This window comes from Hemitrygon akajei, chromosome 19 (genome assembly GCF_048418815.1).
Source record: "Hemitrygon akajei chromosome 19, sHemAka1.3, whole genome shotgun sequence".
NCBI lineage: Eukaryota > Metazoa > Chordata > Chondrichthyes > Myliobatiformes > Dasyatidae > Hemitrygon > Hemitrygon akajei.
In genome coordinates, this window is record NC_133142.1 from 68390771 (window position 1) to 68412067 (window position 21297).

At 39.4% G+C, this 21297-nt stretch overlaps 1 protein-coding gene and 1 long non-coding RNA gene across 4 annotated transcripts; one reads left to right on the forward strand and one right to left on the reverse strand.

The window, feature by feature from the left end:
- Window positions 1–618: 618 nt before the first annotated feature.
- glt8d1 (glycosyltransferase 8 domain containing 1) lies at window positions 619–21296 on the reverse strand. Of its 3 annotated transcripts, none has more exons than XM_073072712.1 (10): window positions 21078–21295; window positions 18215–18267; window positions 16808–16906; window positions 15730–15931; window positions 15517–15631; window positions 13750–13834; window positions 13192–13304; window positions 10155–10321; window positions 8669–8781; window positions 619–1699 (listed from the first exon to the last, which is right to left on the reverse strand). In XM_073072712.1, exons 2-10 carry the CDS (start codon window positions 18228–18230, stop codon window positions 1509–1511), a joined length of 1101 nt encoding a protein of 366 aa, XP_072928813.1. In that variant the 5' UTR covers window positions 18231–18267; window positions 21078–21295; the 3' UTR covers window positions 619–1508. The 3 variants fall into 3 exon arrangements, with proteins under 3 accessions (XP_072928813.1, XP_072928814.1, XP_072928815.1); XM_073072713.1 differs by lacking the exon at window positions 21078–21295 and adding an exon at window positions 20863–21042; XM_073072714.1 differs by lacking the exon at window positions 18215–18267 and having other exon boundaries at window positions 21078–21296.
- Window positions 13206–21040, forward strand: LOC140742027 (uncharacterized). Its single transcript, XR_012102194.1, has 3 exons — window positions 13206–13322; window positions 17320–17547; window positions 20921–21040. It is a non-coding gene; the product is annotated as an uncharacterized lncRNA (long non-coding RNA).
- Window position 21297: the final 1 nt, after the last annotated feature.

Below are 21297 nucleotides of genomic sequence, written 5' to 3' on the forward strand. Positions count from 1 at the left end.
AATCAACACATACAAAAGCTGGATGAACTCGGCAGATTGGGCAGCATCCGTTGAAATGAGCAGTCAACATATCGGACCGAGGCCCTTCGTCAGAACTGAAGGAGGGGGCAGGGGCCCTATAAAGAAGGTGGGGGGAGGAGAGTGGAAGGTGCAGGTGAAAAACCAATCAGGAAAGATCAAGGGGTAGGGGAGGGGAATAGGCAGGAGAGGTGAAAAAGGAATGTAAGGGGAAAACACTATGGGTAATAGAAGACAAAATCATGAGAGCTGATAGGCAGCTAGATGAGGCAGAGTGGAAGTGTGATAGGGGATGGGAGAGGGGGGGGGAATTGCCGGAAGTTGGAGAATTCGATGTTCCTACCAAGGGACTGGAGACTACCCAGACGGATTCTCATCAAATTCTCCAATTTACGATAATTCCCTCCCTCTCCCTTCCCCCATCCCACTTTCACTCTGCCTCCTCTTCTAGCTGCCTATCACCTCTCAAGATTCTGTCTTCTACCCATAGTGCTTTCCCCTCCCCCATCCCTTGATCTTTCCTCTGATTGGTTTTTCACTTGGCACCTTCCTTCCACCTCCCCCCACCTTCTTTATAGGGCCCTGGCCCCTGCCCCCCCCCACCCTCCAGTCCTGACGAAGGGTCTCGGCCTGAAACAACTGCTCACTTCAAATTTCATTATGTGAAATACTTGATAATTTTCAATGTTGGTATTCATCCAGATAATTCCAGCTATTTCTATTTGATAGCAAGATTTACAAAGATTTAGCTGCCCTTAAATTTTAACTATTTCTAATACTTTTAGCTGCTGCCAAGCCAATTTGACGGGGGGGAGGGGACAACAGTGAATTTCTGACTGACCTATGGCACCTTTGTAACATTTTAATATAACCAAAATACTGTAGACATTAGAAGTTTCATAATTCTGTCTTAATGGTCTTTCTAAATCAAACTTATAAGGGCTGGCTCACCTGAAATGCTTAAACTGATCAAGAAATTTTTTTTCTAAATGCTGAAAACACTATCAAGTTAAAAATGAAGCTTGTTTTAAGACATTCACTAATGTTAAAGCAATTTCTGTTCCTGATTGTCTATTACCAATATAACTGCAACTATCCAATTAAAATGAAAGTGTAAATATACAAATTTGTCGAACTGAAAACTACCAGAACCTAGTATTGATGGTTCAGTTCTAACCATATAATAGACAAAAGCAACTTGCTGATTTAAAAAAATTGCTACCCTTTCATTCTTTAAACACTAATTGAAATGAAATGTAATTTGGACAACATTCTTAAAAGTTAAAGCATTCAATATATACAAATACTCTTCTGGGTTAAATTAATACATTGGTGCATTCTGAGAACTAGTTTACACAGGATTTGAACAGTTTTTTTTTGATAGAAAGTACTGGTATAAACAACACATTGACCTAAGAAATAAATTCCTGAGCAGAGGTACTTTTTATAAAAAATTCACGAAATGATTAGATTGGAAGTCAATATTTTTCCTAATGAGCATCCTCTTCCTCTGGGTGTCGACGGACTGGATGGAATTTTCCAGTAGGATCTGGAACATACCACTTATCCCATATTTCACTGTAAGGGGAAGTACGACCCCAGGGTTTGAACCGTCCATTCCAGTGCAGCAACTTGGCAGCTTTAATAAACTGTGATGAATACCTGGTACCAGCACTGGAGCCTACAAAAGAAAAAATACATTTATTGAATATTCAACTAGGAGGGCTGCTGGTTGAAGAAAGCAAGCTCTGGAGAGACTGCATCTTGAATACCATTATCCAGATAACTCAACATCATCCAAAACCAGACTTCATGTGGACATTTTACTGACATTCTGCCTTGTCTCTCAGCAGGCCTGTGGTATTAGACAATCATGTCAAATTATAAATCAATTGAAATGTTATTAAGCTAACACTACTAATTTCCTCAAATTATTTTCTCAGACTATATCTTTTGCATAGCTTCTTTAGATTGTGGATGATTGGCTTCCACTCTTGTTTAGCATAATTGCATTCAGATGTGTTGCCATTGGAATTATTCACGGGGATCCTGACATTCCCCATTCTGTATTTCATACTGTAGAATGGAAGTTGTCTTTGTATAGTTTCCATAAGACGTATGAGTATAATCAGGGAATTTGGCCCATTGAATCTGTTCCACAATTCCATCATAGCTGATTTATTTTTCCTCCTAAATTTTGACTCTTACAAATCAAGAACCTATCAACCTTTGCTTTAAATGTACTCAATGATTTGGCCTCCACAGCCATCTGGCATTCAATGCCACAGATTTACCACCCTCTAATTAAAAAAATTCCTCTGGAAATTTGGCAGTACACATATATGGTGAACTTATGCTGAACTTGAACTTGAATCCTTCAACATGGGCGTTCCATTTATCAAAATCCTTTTGTAGATCCAGGTGTCTTTGCAGAAAGGCCATTGCTGCCCTGTTGATGATTTCAAGGCTGTTTAGAGGATCGGTGGTTCTATAGGGACCTCCTTCTATTCTGAGGTGGTGTACTCTGGTCCTAAACTCACGCCCTGTAGGGAACATCCGCCCCAAGCCCACTCTTATCTAGACCCTTCAATATTTGAATCAGAATCACGTTTATTATCACCAGCATGTGATATGAAATTTGTTAACTTAGCAGCAGCAATTCAATACAATACATAATCTAGCAGAGAGAGGAAAAAATAATAAATAAAATAAAACAATAATAAAGTAAATCAATTATGTATATTGAATAGATTATTAAAAATGTGCAAAAACAGAAATACTATATTAAAAAAGTGAGATAGTGTCCAAAGCTTCAAAGTCCATTTAGGAATCAGATGGCAGAGGGGAAGAAGCTGTTACTGAATCACTGAGTGTTCTGGCTTCTTCAGGCTTCTGTATCTCCTACCTGATTGTAACAGTGAGAAAAGGGCATGCCCTGGGTGCTGGAGGTTCTTAATAAATGGACGCTGCCTTTCTGAGATACCGCTCCCTGAAGATGTCCTGTGTACTTTGTAGGCTAGTGCTCAGGATGGAGCTGACTAAATTTACAACTTTCGGCAGCTTCTTTTGGTCCTGTGCAGTAGCCCCCCCACCCCCTTCCCAGACAGTGATACAGCCTATCAGAACACTCACCACGGTACAACTATAGATGTTTTTGAGTGTATTTGTTGACATGCCAACTCTCTTCAAACTACGTAATAAAGTATAGCCGCTGTCTTGCCTTCTTTATGACTATGTCAATATGTTGGGACCAGGTTAGATCCGCAGAGATCTTGTTGCCCAGGAGCTTGAAGTTGCTCACTCTTTCCACTTCTGATCCCTCTATGAGGATTGGTATGTGTTCCTTTGTCTTACCCTTCCTGAAGTCCACAATCAGCTCTTTCGTGTTACAGACGTTGAGTGCCAGGTTGTTGCTGCGGCACCATTCCACTAGTTGGCATATCTCACTTTGTTTACCATCTTCATTACGACAATTATCCACATCACCAAGGATGACCTACCCCCAGGAATCAAAATAGTCTACAGAACAGATGGCAGACTTTTCAATCTTGCCCATCTCAAGTCCAAAAACAAGACATCTACGAGTTCCCTCATCGAGTTCCAATACGCAGATGACAACAGTGTTGCAGCTCTCTCAGAAAACCACCTACAACAGATTCGGACTGCCTTCAACCGTGCATACACGAAACTTGGAGTTACCATCAATTCCAAGAAGACTCAGATCATCTACCAATCGTCACCAACTGAGACAAATTGGATAGAACCATCAATTCAACTTGGCAAAACAACCCTGGAAAACGTGAACTACTTTCCGTATCTTGGAAGTCACCTCTCCTCCAATGTCGACCCTAATGACGAGATCCAACGTCATCTTAAATACGCTGGAACAGCTTTTGGACTTCTCTGAACAAGAGTCTTTCACGATTCTGACATACGAACAGACACCAAAATGCTTGTGCACAAAGCAGTGGTGATCCCAACACACCTGTATGCATCAGAAACCTAGACAACATACCGACAACATCTGAAGGCATTTGAAAAGTTACATCAATGCTGTCTTCGAAACATCTTAAATATCAGCTGGGAAGATAGAAGAACCAATGTCAGTGTGCTAAATGAAGCAAAAACAACAAGCATTGAAGCCTGTGTCATCAAGAACCAAGATGGAGCGGTCATATTGTTCGGATGAAAGACGAACGTCTACCGAAACAAATCTTCTACTCCTAGCTTAAAGGCGGCGGACAACAGAAGAGATTCAAAGATGTCTTAAAAGCCAACATGAAGAAATGTAACATCGACATCAACAATTAGGAAACCAATGCCAAGGACAGGAAACTAGCAAACCATCATCCGAGAAGGAACAGCAACTTTCGAAGCCAACAGATGTGCAGAATTAGAAGAAAAGAGAAGAAAACAGAAAGAGAGGCAGCAACAACCAAAGCCCGATCTGCCATCTGGTACTACCTGTCCTGAATGCGGAAGAACTTTCAAAGCCATGATTGGACTCATAAGCCACTTGAGAGCACATAAATAGATCAATGGAATGAAGACCATCATCCTCGACCTCGAGGGGTAGCCATAACGATATCTCACTCCTGTACGCCCTCTCGTCACCACCTGAGACTCTACCAACAATGGTTGTATCATCAGCAAATTTGTAGATGGTATTTGAGCTGTGCCTAGCCACACAGTCATGTGTATATAGAGAGCAGAGCAGTGGGCTAAGCACAGACACACTGCTGAGCTGTGCCAGTGTTGATCGTCAGCAAGGAGGATACATTATCACCAATTCATACAGACTGTGGTCTTCTGGTTAGGAAGTCGAGGATCCAATTGCAGAGGGAGGTATGGAGGCCCAGGTTCTGCAACTTCTCAATCAGGATTGTGGGAATGATGGTATTAAATGCTGAGTTATAGTCGATAAACAGCATCCTGATGTAGGTGTTTGTGCAGTTGAGGTGGTCTAAGGCCATGTGGAGAGCCACTGAGATTGCATCTGCTGTTGACCTATTCTGGTGATAGGCAAATTGCAGTGGGCCCAGGTCCTTGCTGAGGCAGGAGTACAGTCTAGTCATAACCCACCTCTCAAAGCATTTCATCACTGTCGATGTGAGTGCTACCGGGCGATAGTCATTAAGGCAGCCCACATTATTCTTCTTTGGCACTGGAATAATTGTCTTTTTGAAGCAAGTGGGAACTTCTGCTCATATCAGTGAGAGGTTGAAAATGTCCTTGAATACTCCTGCCCATTGGTTGGCACAGGTTTTCAGAGCCTTGCCAGGTACTGCATCAGGACCTTCCGCCTTGCGAGGGTTCACTCTCTTTAAAGACAGTCTAACATCGACCTCTGAGACAGAGATCACAGGGTCATCAGGTGCAGCAGGGATCTTCACAGCCGTAGTTGTGTTCTCCCTTTCAAAGTGTACATAGAAGGCGTTGAGTTCACCTGACAGTGAAGCATTGCTGCCATTCATACTATTGGGTTTCGCTTTGTAGGAAGTAATGTCTTGCAGTCCCTGCCAGAGTTGCCATGCATCTGATATTGCTTCCAACCTTGTTCGAAATCATCTCTTCGCCCTTGAAATAGCCCTCTGCAAATCATACCTGGTTTTCTGGTACAGGCCTGGGTTGCCAGTCTTGAAAGCCACAGATCTAGCCTTCAGCAGACGAGGTACCTCCTGGTTCATCCATGGCTTTTGGTTTGGTAATATACAGTAAGTCTTTGTGTGCACACACATCCACACAGGTTTTAATGAAGTTGGTAACAACAGCAGCACTCATCCAGATTCAAAGATGAATCCCTGAATACAGTCCAGTCACTGATTCAAAACAGTCCTGTAGGCATTCCTGTGCTTCCCTTGTCCAAACCTTCTTGGTCCTCACTACTGGTGCTGCAGTCTTCTGTCTCTGCCTATACTCAGGGAATAGAAGTACAGCCAGGTGATCAGACTTCCCGAAGTGAGGGCGTGGAATAGTACAGTAGGCATTCTTGATGGTGGTGTAACAATGGTCCAATGTGTTGTTTCCTCTGGTATTGTAAGTGATCTGTTGATGGTAATTGCTTAGTGATTTTTTCAGACTGGCCTTGTTAAAATCTCTCAAAACGATGGTGTAGGCATTAAGGTGCACTGTCTTGTGCATGTTGATCCCATTGCTCAGATTATCTAAAGCCTGATTGACATTGGCCTGAGATGGAATGTAAACAGCTACCAGTATGATCCCAGAGAACTTCCATGGTAGGTAAAAAGGATGACACTTTACTGCTAGATATTCCAGGTCTGGTGAGCAGAATTGGGACAGCACTGATATATTTGTGTACCAAGAAGAGTTGATCATGAGGCATACTCCTCCACCTCCGCTTTTGACTCTACAGATCTATCCTGACAGTGTATAGTAAACCTGTCGATCTGAATTGCTGCATAACTGGTACAGAAGGGGTTAACCAGGTGAAACAAAGGACACATGCGGTCCTAATGTCGCTCTGATTCAACACCCTGGCTCTAAGATCATCGATTTTATTCACCAGAGACTCCACGTTTGCCAGCAAGATAGTCAGTATTGGGAGTTTAAAACCCCATTTCCTTAAAACGCACTTGTAATACTGATCTTCGCCTGCACCTTCTCTGAAGTTTTCCTCCAAGGCACTTCCGACCACAGACTGTTACTGCTGTTGGTTTTATGCAGTGATAGCTCATTTAAACGCATTAAGACATCTTTGTTAACTGTACTCACCTTGGAAGCAGTTGTGCTTTTTAGCTGTAAAAGGTTGAAACGGGAATATTTAATCATACCCATTGAGAGTTCTGCTGCTGCTTGAGTCGCCCCTAGGTGCCCCGGAAGTAAGTGATAATGTAATATTTGATTGGTTTTATTGAGATCCCCACTCATTCCTCTAAATTCCAGCGAGTACAGGCCCATAATGCTGGAGGAACTCAGCAGACCGGGCAGCATCTATGGAAAACAATACAATTGACATTATGGTCCAACCCTTCATCAGTCTCATAATGTCGAGTGCACCCTTTTCCATAGATGCTGCCTGACCTGCTGAGTTCCTCCAGCATTTTGCATGGGTCCCAATATTGACCCCTGCAGAATACCACTTGTCACCGACAGTCAACCAGAATAGGTCCCCTTTATTCCGACTCTGTCTCCTACCAACCAATCTTCTATCCATGCTAGTATCTTTCCTGTCACACCATGGGCTCTTGTTAAGCAGCCTCATCAGCAGCACCTGGTCAAAGGTCTTCTGAAATACCAAGGAAATAACATCCAGACTATGCCTGTTACTTCCTCAAAGAATTGCAATAGATTGGTCAGGCAAGATTTCCTCTTAAGAAAACCATGCTGACTTTGGCCTATTTTATCATGTGCCTCTAAGTACCCTGAATAATAGACACCAGCATCTTTCCAATCACTGAATTCTGCCTTCCTCCTTTAAAGGATGGAGTAACATTTGCAATTTTCCACTCCTCTGGCACCATTGCACACTAGCTATTCTTGAAAGATCTAACAGTGAATGATTGTCTCCTACGATCGCAAGAGTGCTACAAGTGCTGTTCCCTTGTTTATTGACGAGACAGACAGCGGGGGAGCTGTGTGGCCTCAGTTGTTGCAAGGACTAGGCTTGCCTGCTGCAGCAGTTCAGGAGGGAAGATGCCTAGTGTAGCATGACGTCTATGCTGGGTTGGGGACTGGCCCCTCCCATAGATGCTGTCTTCCAGTGTTCGATCGGTGGAATTACAAGCTGGATTGTGTGCATGCAGGCGTATGTTCGTCTGCGGACTGTTAAGAACTGCTTGTTCTTGCCGATAACACCCATGCACCGTCAATTTACAGGACATGTCACTCAGGGACTTGGCCTATATGTATTTTTTTGTGTGACTAGATGTTTACTTACTATTTTATATGTCCTATATATGTGCCGTGTGCTGTGAATGACTGTTGGTACTGTGTTTTGCACCTTGGCCCTGGAAGAAAACAGTTTCATTTGGCTGTACCATTGGGTATTCATGAACGGTTGAATGATAATTAAACTTGAACTTGATCATTACTAATGCCTCCACAATCTCTTCTGCTACCTCTTTCAGAAACCTTGAGCATAGTCTGGCCAGGTGACTAACTTTCATTTTAATGTGCGTCAGCCACTGCAGACCAGTCAACCAGACAAATGGAGACGTGGCTCTGGTGTACGGGAATTAATGTATGCTCATTAAAAATAGGCTCACAGAGGTGTTACCAAATATGCAGGCAAACCTGGTCTCTAACCAGGTGACAAATATTGAATGGAATCTAGCTATGCCAGCAGAACTAAAATAATAGAGCTGTTTTTAAAAAAATCAGCTTTATTTTTATCACACATCGAAACATATAATAAAATGTACCATTTGCCTCAAATCAGTGAGAATTGTTCTGAGCAGCCCTAAGTGTCACCATACTTCTGGCACCAACATACAAGCCCACAAAAATTTTTAAGTGTAATCCAAATAAATTTGTTGGAAATCAAGTGTTATTGTGCACAATTGTTTCTCGTGTTACAGTGATGTATCAATCATTAGACTATTAATTATATCACTGCATATTAGAATACTACTAAATATACATTATCTATAGTGGTCTTAAACAATTAACTTTTCTAAAATTGAAGACTTACCTAGATGCCTGACATGCCACAATGGATCAATGGCTGAATACTGTTTATAGAACACCAACAGCATAGGTGGTGTTGTAACACTTCCAGCCAGGGCACCACCATACAAATTCTCCCTGTCAAAAGAAGTGATTCAGCCATTAATTCCCGATTGTAAATATATGCTGATAGTGTTTTTTTCCACATTCATCAGTATTGCCGATGGGGGGAAGAATCCAGTTTACAACAAAAGCTGTATTTTCATATTAAAAATATTTACCTCTAGTGTAAAATAAATCACAAACTATAATCTTTACATCTATCGTTATCTACATATTATTGGAAATTTAATTTATGGGGTTATGGTTGTTAGGTACTCTGCTGCGACTCACTTTCCACTAAGGAAAAAGTTGACTGTAATGGAACACCTTCCATTAACCTGAGTACATCGACACTCAGCATTCACTACCCAAGGCAAAGCAGCTCACTAATCAAAGTTCAAAGTATTAGCAAAGTACATATGCGTCACCATATACAACCCTGAGATTCATTTTCTTGCAGGCATACTCATTAAATTCAATAACAATAATACTCAATGAAAGACTGCACCAACAGGATGGACTACTAGTGTACAAAAGACAATAAATTGTGCAAATACAGAAAAAAAAAGATAAATAATAATAATAAATAAATAAATGAGTAATAAATATTGAGTACATGAAACGAAGAGTCCTTGAAAGTCAGTCCATAGGTTTTGGAAATAGTTCCGTGATTGAGCAAGCGTAGTTGAATGAAGTTATCCCCTCTGGTTTAAGAGCCTGATGAATGATGTGGAACAGCTTCCTGATCCTGGTGGTGTGAATCCTGAGGCTCCTGTACCTTCTTCCTGATGGCAGCAGTGAGAAGAAAGCACAAGCTGGGTGGTGGGAGTCCCTGAAATTTATCCCCCACTTTCTGTCCTCTCTTGCTGCACTGCCATTTAGAAAACTGTTCCAGTAATTCACCAAGTCTTCAACAGCATCTCCAAAACCCGCAATTTGCGCTACTTAGATTGACTGCAGGCTTATGGAAACATCACCACATATACGCATGTCTCACATCAGACTGACTTAGACCTACATTTCATTTCTTCATCTTCAACAGGACAAAATCCTGGAACTCCCTAAGCTAGAAAGTACAAGCCTTCATGATACAGACCTCAGCAATTCAAGAATTGAGTTCACAATCACCTTCAAGGTCAATTAGAGATGGGTAATAGTCCACTTCTCATATATGGATTTTAAACACAAAGAACAGAACGTTATTAAGAGTGAAATACAAATGCTTCAGAACTGCAAAATATATGAAAATTATCTTCTTGATATCCCTACTCTTTGCAAAATTCCTTACTCATCTATTATTGGTGCTGCAATATATCTTTCCCTGAAAATAAGGACAGATTACTTTAACAGCAAATAGAATTAATAGTGCAAAATGAAAATAAGAATGCGTGCAACTATTATAAACTTACACTACATTGATTTCCATCCATTTTTCAAGTTGTTCTGTGATATTTTGTTGCTTCCATTCTGTGAGATTTGCGACAAAGACACCAGGATTGAAGGAGCATGTGCCTGCCTTCATACCAAGTTTTCTAATTGTTTCCTTTTTATAATCAAGGAAGCCTAAGTATGTGTTCTAGAAAAAACAAGTTAAAAATTCTCATTAGTTACTTTACTTGAACTGCAGTAATTTCAGAAATGAAAGTAGAAAAATCACTTACTGACAGTTCGCATAACCTCTCTAACTGTGCAGCTTTTTGAGGGCAGATATTCCGTAGCACGAACAGTCAGTGAGTTGGAGTTCACTTTAAGGTTCTGCTAATGACCCATATAGCTAAGTATGAAGTGACAGCTTGTTGACAAACTGGAACATTATACTGGGGGGGGGGGGGGGGGGGGGGGAAGGGGCAGGTGGTCAAGGAGTAGCAACTTGCCATTTAATTGTAAATGATAGCTGAACTGAAAATAAAATTTCCCTCTATCAAATTGAAAAACAAAAGTAAAACTGCAGAAGTTGGAAATTTCAATACTATCAATTCTGGGACTAGTACATTTTGGCCCAATTAAATGGCTGCCCCAGTTAGCGAAATTTCATGGAAATAGTTAAAAAGGTATAAACAAGACAACCTACTGTTTAACTGAGTAGCAAACTACATACTTAAATGAAATACAGAACAAATTAGAACACTACCAATACTACTACTGCATTATACAACTGTGTATTAGTGATAGTTATCGACAGAGGAATTCATCCAATGTATGATTCCATGTTCTTTTGATTGACAAATAAACAATCAGAGCAGACACCAAAGGTAATTTTTTTTAAACTAATGTTAAGTCTTTTTGTGGTATCTTGGTAAGGGTCTGACATTTTTTAGTGTCAAAATAAAAAACAAAATGATCAAAAATCACAAACTCAAGGAAGTCTGCAGATGCTGGAAATCCAAAGTAACACACACAGAATGCTGGAGATATTCAAAAGATCAGGAAGCATCTATGGAAAAGAGTAAATAGTTGACATTTCGGGCCAAGACCCTGCTTTTTGAATTGGCCTCCTTTGGCTCAAATAGTTAACATAACACAAACGCATGCAACTGATGCTATTTGAAAACTGCTCACTCGAAGAATGGTGTAGTGTCTAAAGGCCATACAAGTGCATGCGACTGATGCTAGTTAGAAACTGTTAGGCAAATGTTCCGCTCCCAATTCAGCGGCATTTATATTCCCAAATAAATGGAGGGAATCCCGGCTATTTTCTCGATTAGTTTTTGTTCTTTAAGGGTTGTCCCAAATAAGCGGCTGCTCCAACTAACTAATGACCCAATTAACTAGAATCCACTGTACAACAAATTGCATTTTGCGACTGTAGAAATTCACGTCACAATTATGGAAAATGAAACAGCTAACATTTCAGGTCAATAAATTTCAGGCTTAGTGTTCTGATGAAAAGTTCTTGACTTGAAATGTTGGCTTTGTTTCTCTCCATTGACACTGCCTTACCTGCTACACTTCCAGCATTTTCTGCTTTCCTTTTTTCACCTAGAATTCCTGATTTTACATAGGAGCTGGCATTATGATTTTCCCCTTTTTAGAGGTGAAATCAATATATAACCCACAATATTCCTGGAAAACAGTGAAACTAATATACAGGCAGTCCCCAGGTTACGAACGATTCTGTTCCTGAGTCCGTCCATAAGTCGGATTTGTACGTAAGTCGGAACAAGTACATCCGGTATTATTTAGCGTCAGTTAGTCAAACATTTGTCTTAGTATTTCTGTGCATATAAAACACTTAAGAAATGTATGTATTCCAATAATTAAACCACTGCGTTGTTAGTAATAATTGTAGCTTTCATCGGGGCAGGACCTTTCACATGCTCCATTATTCTCACTTTATCCTTTAAAATTGTTCCTGTTTAAAATTGTCACTGGATCAAACTCGGGAACCTCCGTTCTCAAGCCCAGCGCTGATCTCACTGCGCCCCGACTTAAAAGTGGCGGACGGCGTTCTCCTTCCTCGGTTCGTAAGTACGAGTTGTTTCTAAGTCAGATGTTCGTAACTCGGTGACTACTTGTACTAAAGACTATACCTAGGATATTCTTGGTTTAAGTGGGTTCACCACTTAATAACAGAAGCAGGTAAACTATTGAAGCAACCTCATTTGTATGCTTGTTGTGAACCTACTTTTATACAAATTATGAGAATACTTATATAGGACCCCACTTGGAGTACTGTGCTCAACTCTGGTTGCCTCACTACAGGAAGGATGTGGAAACCATAGAAAGGGTGCAGAGGAGATTTACAAGGATGTTGCCTGGATTGAGGAGCATGCCTTATGAGAATAGGTTGAGTGAACTCGGCCTTTTCTCCTTGGGGCGACTGAGGATGAGAGGTGACCTGATAAAGGTGTACAAGATAATGAGAGGCATTAATCGTGTCGATAGTCAGAGGCTTTTTCCCAGGGCTGAAATGGCTAGCACAAGAAGGCATAGTTTTAAGGTGCTTGGAAGTAGGTACAGAGGAGATGTCAGGGGTAAGTTTTTTTATGCAGAGAGTGATGAGTGCGTGGAATGGGCTGCCAGTGGTGCTGGTAGAGGTGGATACGATAGGGTCTTTTAAGAGACTCCTGGATGGGTACATGGAACTCAGAAAAATAGAGGGCTATGGGTAACCCCAGTAATTTCTAAGGTAAGGACATGTTCGGCACAGCTTTGTGGGTCGAAGGGCCTGTATTGTGCTGTAGGTTTTCTATGTTTCTATGTTACTTTTGGAATAGCTGTAAACTAGGAAATGTATAATACGTTAGAAATAAAACCAACTGTTAAGGTAGTGGTGAACTAATTTACTGGTTAACTGTTATTATTTGTATCAGTTCATTTTAGTTTCAATTCTTTTCCTGAAGTTATATTCAAAAACTGTAAAACAACAAAATTTCTAATATACTTCATTCAAGTGTCCTTTTGATGTTTCTCCCAAAAGTAAAATCTACAATGGGTGAAAAGTACCTGACTTCCAGCACCTCTAACCAGCACCTTGGAAGATATTGAATCACAATCTTCGGAAAATGCAGCAGCGTGACCTGGCTTCAGTTCAGTGTCATAAAGTTCACGGATGTCTCCTAATGTAACAGAAAAAAGTAAGTGAAACTTAAATTTATATAGGCTGCAAAATCTGAAAGTGCATAATGTAATAAATTATGGAAAGTTGTGCTAATTATGAAAGACATGTCATTTATGAAAACATGTAATTGGTTTAATTTACAGGTAACTATTGGCAAATAATTCTCAATAAAAGACCACAAGCCAGGAGCAGAATTAGGCTCTTCAGCCCATCGAATGGACTTTTGCTAATTAACAGCATATATTGTTGAATACTATTCATATAGTTGCTATAAATTCAGCTGTGTAAATAATTAAATATAACAGATGGAAATTAAAAGCCTAAACTAGAAAATAAGTATGTTATTGACCAGTTCACTAAATTATTAAAAATGCACTTCCTCTACACAATACTTTGCATGTACATATTTAGATATTTATAACCCAAGGAACGAAAAAGATTACCTTGTACAATCACATCATCATCCAGATAAATTGCTTTCTCTGTGCCAGAAATCAACATAGGAAGGTAAAACCTTGCAAAAGTCAACTAAAATAATGAAAATTACCAATCAAAACTCCATTCATATTAACATAATAATAAAAATAACAAAACATACTATAATGTAGTCATTTAACTATAAACTCTAGGATATAAGTATTGTTCATAAATGCTAGACAGATATGATAAACAAATGATTTAAGTTGGAAAGTTTTCTCTCGTTTTGGCCACTACAATGTGATTTAAAGAGCTTCGGGGATGTACAGGCTCGGCTTATGAGAAAGGCAGCAAAGTTGATGAACTTCAGTTTTGTGGAAGGACTAGAAAAGTTAAAATTATTCATGGTGCCCAGAGTATTTAATAATATGTTCAAATTGTCCATAATTACTCTACAGTAAATACGGAAAATTGTATCCAAGTGGTTCAACCGCAGATCAATACAAATTTAAAGTTTTTGGCATAAGAATCAAGAATAAAAGAGAGGTTTGTTAAAATATAGCACATTCTTATGATTCAGACTACTGCCGGGTGACAACAAGAACATCAGGAACTGAAAAGGGGACTGGATATATACGTGCTAGACTTGAAAAGTACAATTTTATGAAGTGTTGAGCAAGGTCATTGAAATTATGTCAGTTAAATAAAAGAATGAGGTGTTGGTTACAGTCATGCAACATCTATGTGAAGAGAAGCACAGTTAACATTTCAGGTTAAAGAACATTCATCAGTATCAAGAACCAGCATGTGTTCTATGGATTTTCAATAACTTTCAAATTCAGAATCAGATTTATTATCACCGGCATGTGACGTGAAATTTGTTAACTTAGCAGCAGCAGTTCAATGCAATACATAATCCAGCAGAGATAAAAATAATGATAATAAATAAAATAAAACATAATAAAAATAAACAAGTAAATCAATTACATATATTGAATAGATTATTAAAAATATTCAAAAGCAGAAATATTGTATATTAAAAAAGTGAGGTAGTGTCCAAAGCTTCAAAGTCCATTTAGGAATCAGATGGCAGAGGGGAAGAAACTGTTCCTGAATCACTGAGTGTTCTGACTTCTTCAGGCTTCTGTACCTCCTAACTGATGGTAACCATGAGTAAAGGGTATGCCCTGGGTGCTGAAGGTCCTTAATAATGGACACTACCTTTCTGAGACACCGCTCCCTAAAGATGTCCTGGGTACTTTGTAGGCTAGTGCCCAAGATGGAGCTGATTAGATCTACAATTTTCTGCAGTTTCTGTCAGTCCTCTGCAGTAGCCCCTCCATACCAGACAGTGATGCAGCCTGTCAGAATGCTCTCCATGATACAAGTATAGAAGTTTTTGAGTGTATTTGTTGACGTGCCAAATTGCTTCAAACTCCTAATAAAGTATAGCCGCTGTCTTGCCTTCTTTATGACTATGTCAATATGTTGGGACCAAGTCAGATCCTCAGAGATCTTGACCCAGGAACTTGAAGCTGCTCAATCTCTCCACTTCTGATCCCTCTATGAGGATTGGTACGTGTTCCTTCGTCTTTCCTTCCCTGAAGTCCACAATCAGCTCTTTCGTGTTACTGAGGTTGAGTGCCAGGTTGTTGCTGCGGCACCATTCCACTAGTTGGCATATCTCACTCCTGTATGCCCTCTCGTCACCACCTGAGATTCTATCAAAAAATGGTTGTATAGGACAAATGGCCTTTTATGCTACATTTTAACACACATAAAGCAGTACTCACAGGCTTTACTTCAGCTGAATCAATATCTCCTTGGACCTTGCCTTTCAAAATACGATGATCAAATTCCAGAATTTTACATTTGATACTCATCAGTTCTCGTTTCTGAAACCAAGATCTTGAAGAAAGTGTGAATAAGAATTACAACTGTTCATTTCTGGACTCATATTAAAGAAAACTGACTTCTATTTATAGTTACTTATTAAGCACATTTACCTTAAGTGAATGATCGTATCATTTGTAGTAATTATATAAAAGACCACATTAGATCTGGTGTTACTATATATACTGTTGATAGCTGCTATTACTCCACCAAGTCGCTCTTCTACAGCAGGGATTAGAATCGGAATCTGTTCACCAGTCCGCTCTTCTGTAACTCTTAGAATGTCATCAGGCTTTAGTCTACCATACTTCAGTTCTACAATGATAAATGTGAAAAATAGGAGGAAGTCATTCACTGTATGCAAAGGTTATGCTTCAAAAGTTTTTAATATTAGTTGATGCAGAGTGCAAAATGGATCCATCTTGGGCACTAGCCTACACAGTACCCAAGACATCTTCAAGGAAAGGTGTCTCAGAAAGGCAGCATCCATTATTAAGGACCTCCAGCACCCAGGGCATACCCTTTTCTCACTGTTACCATCAGGTAGGAGGTAGAGAAGCCTGAAGGCACACACTCAGCGATTCAGGAACAGCTTCTTCCCCCCTGTCATCCCATTCCTAAATGGACATTGAACCCTTGAACACTTCCTCACTTTTTAAATATACAGTATTTCTATTTTTTGCACATTTTAAAGATCTATTCAATATATGTATACTGCAAATGATTTACTTGTTTATTTATTATTCTTTTTATCTTTTTTTCTTTTCTTGATGATGTATTGCATTGAACTGCTGCTGCTAAGTTAACAAATTTCACGTCACATGCCGATGATAATAAACCTGATTCTGATTTATGAATTTCAAATTTGGTCATTCAAATGTTCAACCAATAATAACTAATATTCCTATAATAATTAAATAAATTCAATTGTATTTCCTCTTTGCTATGGTGTGCAATTAGTGCAAATATTGTTTCAAGAAAAATAAAAATCTCATTTTAATGTTGCACTTAAGCAGCATATTTATTATTAATAAATGGCACATCTATTGCGGGATCTATTTCAAATCAACAAATACAACCTCTAAAAGCTAGAACTCCAATAATCTATTAGTCTTTGATTAATGCTGACACATACAACATGCCATATGTGGTTTAATGTAGAACATCAGTAAATGTTATTACCGTACTTACCCGAATTTCCCTTGCTCAGTAGATCATGCACATTAATTAGATTATGGTGCACAACTATCAAAAACACTACTGCAACAAGTATGATCATCAAGATATGAACTGCAAAAGAACAAAAGAAAATATAAATTTCACTCAGTTCATTTTTCTCCTCACACCAATGCCCTCTTTGATGCTGTGCAGAGGTAGGGTTCAGTAGCCACCAAGGTCTCTCCAGCATCATACCCATGAGTTTTTCCTCTGGCTGACGCAATACACCAAGCTTTTAAACCATGGTGTAATCATAGTCTAACTTGATTAGAGTCTCTCGGGCATCTCTACATGTGAACATGCTAGCATGATTGACAGGTAAAATAAATACACTAGTGAATTTATCAAATTATATTCCACCAACTCCAAGTCAGAATGAACCAAATTAATGACCGATGTTGTTACCAGGCACTAAACTTTCTTTTTATGTGTTTCTGATGAAAGGTAATTGACTTGAAGCATTAATTCTCATTCTCTCTCCACAGATTTCAAAATTTTCTATGGGATGAATAATGCTAACTAGATTCATGTAGACCTGCTGCGAATCTAGGTCTTATTGTCATGGATATCACGTGGAACCCAGTTTTGCTGGGACATTTTAGTAGTACACTGGCCAACCTGCTTCCTTGCACCTACTTAGGTCAGACAGGCATGGGATTGGATATCCTCTTCATTTCCATGGAGATTCTTGGTCTAAACAACGTCAAAGTCAGGTGTTTGGTTTTAATTACACCTATTTTATGGGTACTCCTAATATTTTATGGGTATAAATCTGCTCTTTTAGATTTTTTTCATCTTTTTAATTGTGCTTCTTGAGATAGTTTCTTTTGGTTCTGTTAGATATTATAATACAAAAGAGCCCCAGACTTTGACAGGAGAAAAACCCCACCTGCAGGCTTGCTGCCTAACATCCTACTGCAGAGGATCAAGCTCAGCAAGTGCAGATAGGCAGAACCAACAGAGCCAAGCTCAGCACTACCCAGAGCTGAGTGCTCAGGTACAAATACACTACTCTAGGCCAGCTGGTGACATCAGTGCCGGACTCCGGAGCGAAGGTTCCCGAGTTCAAACCCAGTCGGGCCGCTCCCGGGCACACCTTCCATCCATGCCGGGTTGAGTGTCGAGCTCGCTTCTCAGCCTCGCTAAAAAAGAACAACTGCGCTGTGAGAAGGACGTGGGGGACCACTCACAGAATCTTTCCTCCAAGACAACCACTTGAAAAAAAGTGGTTGCCGAGGCTCTGGCAGAGTATGGCACACAAAAAAAAAATACACTTCTCTACATGCATACCTCTAATACAGCATTCGATATGTAGGCATAAGGAAAAAGTTAATTCATAGATTTAGATACTTCTAATATATAATATCAACTCTTGCATACCTTTTCTGAATGACATTTTAATACTTTATGATTACAGTCCCATGGCTTCACATCTGGAGAAGGACCAAACAAACTCTTATTATTCAGCAAGTACGAGCACCCAGTGCACACTTTCATTTGAAAATAACACAGCTACTGAACACATCACATTTTCATTCAGAAAACATACTGATAAACCTTTTGCAAAAACAGAAATGCTACTGTTCTGAAGTGATGTGAGATTCTTAGGAATTTCTGATGGTGCAGACTTTTTAATGTTCTCCAAATGAGTGAGGGTACATCATGTAAGATATTAAGAAACAAAAACAGAATTCTATTATTCAGATCCTCTGACTGGATCACACCATATCTCCCTATTGCCCTAACATCCAAAACTCTATTGATTTTTATGTTGAATAAACTCAATGCCTTAGCTTCTATTGCCCTTTTCGGTAGAGAATTACAAAGAAAGACTCAAATACTCTAAGAAATCTATTCTCAAGTCCCCTATTTTGAGACTGTGCACCAGGTTCTAAATAACCCAGACAGAAAAAAATCAAAACTGTACCTCATCATCAAGACTTTTAAGAACTTTGAATGAATGACACCAACTTTCAGTTTCCAAAACTCAACAAACATATAGACCCACTCTGCTTAATTTCTCACAGGAAAAACCTGATCAACATTCATCATAGCCCCATTAATTATACACTATCTGAAAACAGAAGGAGTTTAAATGGCTATTTATGTAGGAAGAAGATGGCTAAGGCAGGTGTATGACCTCTAGAGAATAAGGCTGGTGAATTAATAACAGGGAAAAATAGGCAGATATGTCAAATCAATTTCTCACATTAGTCTTCACTGTGGAGGATACTGCAAATATCCCCAAGATAACATGTTCTAATTTCAAATAATGGAAAGGAATTTGTGAAAAATCCCAATCACAGGGATAAAGTATTAAAGAAACAGAGCATTTTAAAAGCAGACAAATCAGGGCAATTACATGGCCTGTACCCATGAGTTTTAGAGGAAGCGGATACAAAGAGAGTGGAACTTTTCAAAATTCTCCAAGTTCCAGAAGAGCACCAGAAGATTGTAACACAACTAATGTAACTCCTTTGTTCATTAAACAGAGGAAGATGGATAGTGGGGAAACTAAAAGCCAGATGACTTAACATTTATTGTTGGCACTAGAATAAGGAATCAAGAAGTAATAGCTAATCATTTAGGAAAAATTAGTATAGTCACAGAACAGCACAGTACACTATAAGCCCTTCAGCCCATGATGTAATGCCAACCTTTAACTTACTCCAAGATCAATTTAACACTTTCCTCCCATACCCCTCCATTTTTCTTCCATCATGTGTCTATCAAACCTCTTAATGTGTCTACTGCCCTCAGCAGTGCCTTCTCGACACTTACCACTCTGTGTAAAATAAACTCTTTACCTTCCTCTAATCACCCTAGATATAGGTCTTTTTGTATTAGCCATTGCCATCTTGGGAAAAGGTGCTGACTGCTTACTCTATTTATGCCTCTTAGCACCTTACATTCCTCCAACAAGTCTCCTCTTATCCTCTTTCACTCCAAGGAGAAAAGCCCTTGCTTGTTCAACCTTTCCTCATAAGAAATATTATCTAATTCTGACAGATCCTGGTATATTTAAAGCTTCCACATCCTTCTTATAATAAGGCAACCAGAACTGAATACGATACTCCAAAGTGTGGTTCAACCAGAGTTTTTTTTACAGCTGCAATATAACCTTGTGACTCTTGAACTCAGTCCCACAGCAAACACATCATATGTCTTCTTAACCACCCAATCAATTTGCACAGCAGCTTTAAGGGATCTATGGACTTGGACTCCAAGTTCCCTCTGTACCTCCACATTGATTAAAATCCTGCCATTAACTTTGTACTCTGCCATCAAGTTTGACCTTCCAAAATGCAGCACTTCACTCTTTTATGGGTTGAACTCAATTCTGAAAGGTACATCATGTCTGATAGGTATGCAGGAATCTTTGAGGACAAGGACAGTTGATAGAGGAGTATCTGTTGATGTGGTGTACCTTGAATTCCAAAACAGGCAATTGACAAGGACATGAACAAGGGGACATGGCTGCAAAATAAGTCTTATTTAAAACTGAGGAGCGGAGAAACTTATTCTCTCAGATAGTAGTGAATCTCTGGATTCTCTGCTTGAGAATAGTAAAGGTCAGATCATTGGTTAATATTTAAGGTGGAGATAATTAAATATGAGAAAGATCATAGAATTGAGAAACGAGCAGAGGAACAGGACTGAGGCCTGCAGGTTTAAGGATCTGAACGGCGATTCGCGCTCTAATTTTGTGTTTTAGGTGGATGCTATCATGTCATGTTGTCAATTTATGCCCAATAACATTTTAAGAGATGACACAAACTTTCCCACAGAGCTCGAAGTCATCTTTTTAACTGCCAACATTATTAATTCTCATCCTACTTGTTGCACCACACCAAACAATGCTAAGTTAATGTGGCTGCTTGGTTGATTTAGGAGGCGTGTTTTGGTCCCTACAATTTTTGGTGAGAGTAATTTCAAATCGTGCAATTACTACACAACTGCAACTTATTTCAGCACTCTCGGAGCACAAAATTATCACGAAAACTGCATTGGCGAAGCATTTGTCATACCTTCTTCAAAAGGATAATATATAAATTACTGTAGAAAAATGTCGTTTATCTTTCGCAGGAAAGCACAGTGTGAGGACTCCAATGACTGCACACGTTTCCAGAGAAACATCCATTACATTAAAATCAATGTCGACAGCGATCGTGCAAAAGATAAGCAGCTCAGAAACCAACACAAAAACAGCAGTAAGCATTTTAAAAAGAAAGTAATACTTAACCTATATCACGAGGTTGTGAATGTAGCCAACTGCCAACTCAACATAAGACAACACAGGCAGTCCTTAACAATCCTAGGCGCCCACTTCATTGCCTGAATCACTCATGGTCGTCTAACAAACACAATGAGTACGAATACGCGTCACTTTAGATTTATTTCAGGCAAAATCTTGCCGATCATTGTATTTTAATCATGAAAAACAGCAATGTGCAGGCGGTAGT

Bases quoted from the DNA above. Each gene is read 5' to 3' on its own strand.
- glt8d1 (XM_073072712.1), bottom strand. The intron at 15,932-16,807 runs GTAAGTACGGTA...TTATCATTGTAG, and splicing joins ACTGAGCAAGGGAAATTCGG to AACTGAAGTATGGTAGACTA. The intron at 1,700-8,668 runs GTAAGTCTTCAA...TTTCTTTTGTAG, and splicing joins GTGGCATGTCAGGCATCTAG to GCTCCAGTGCTGGTACCAGG.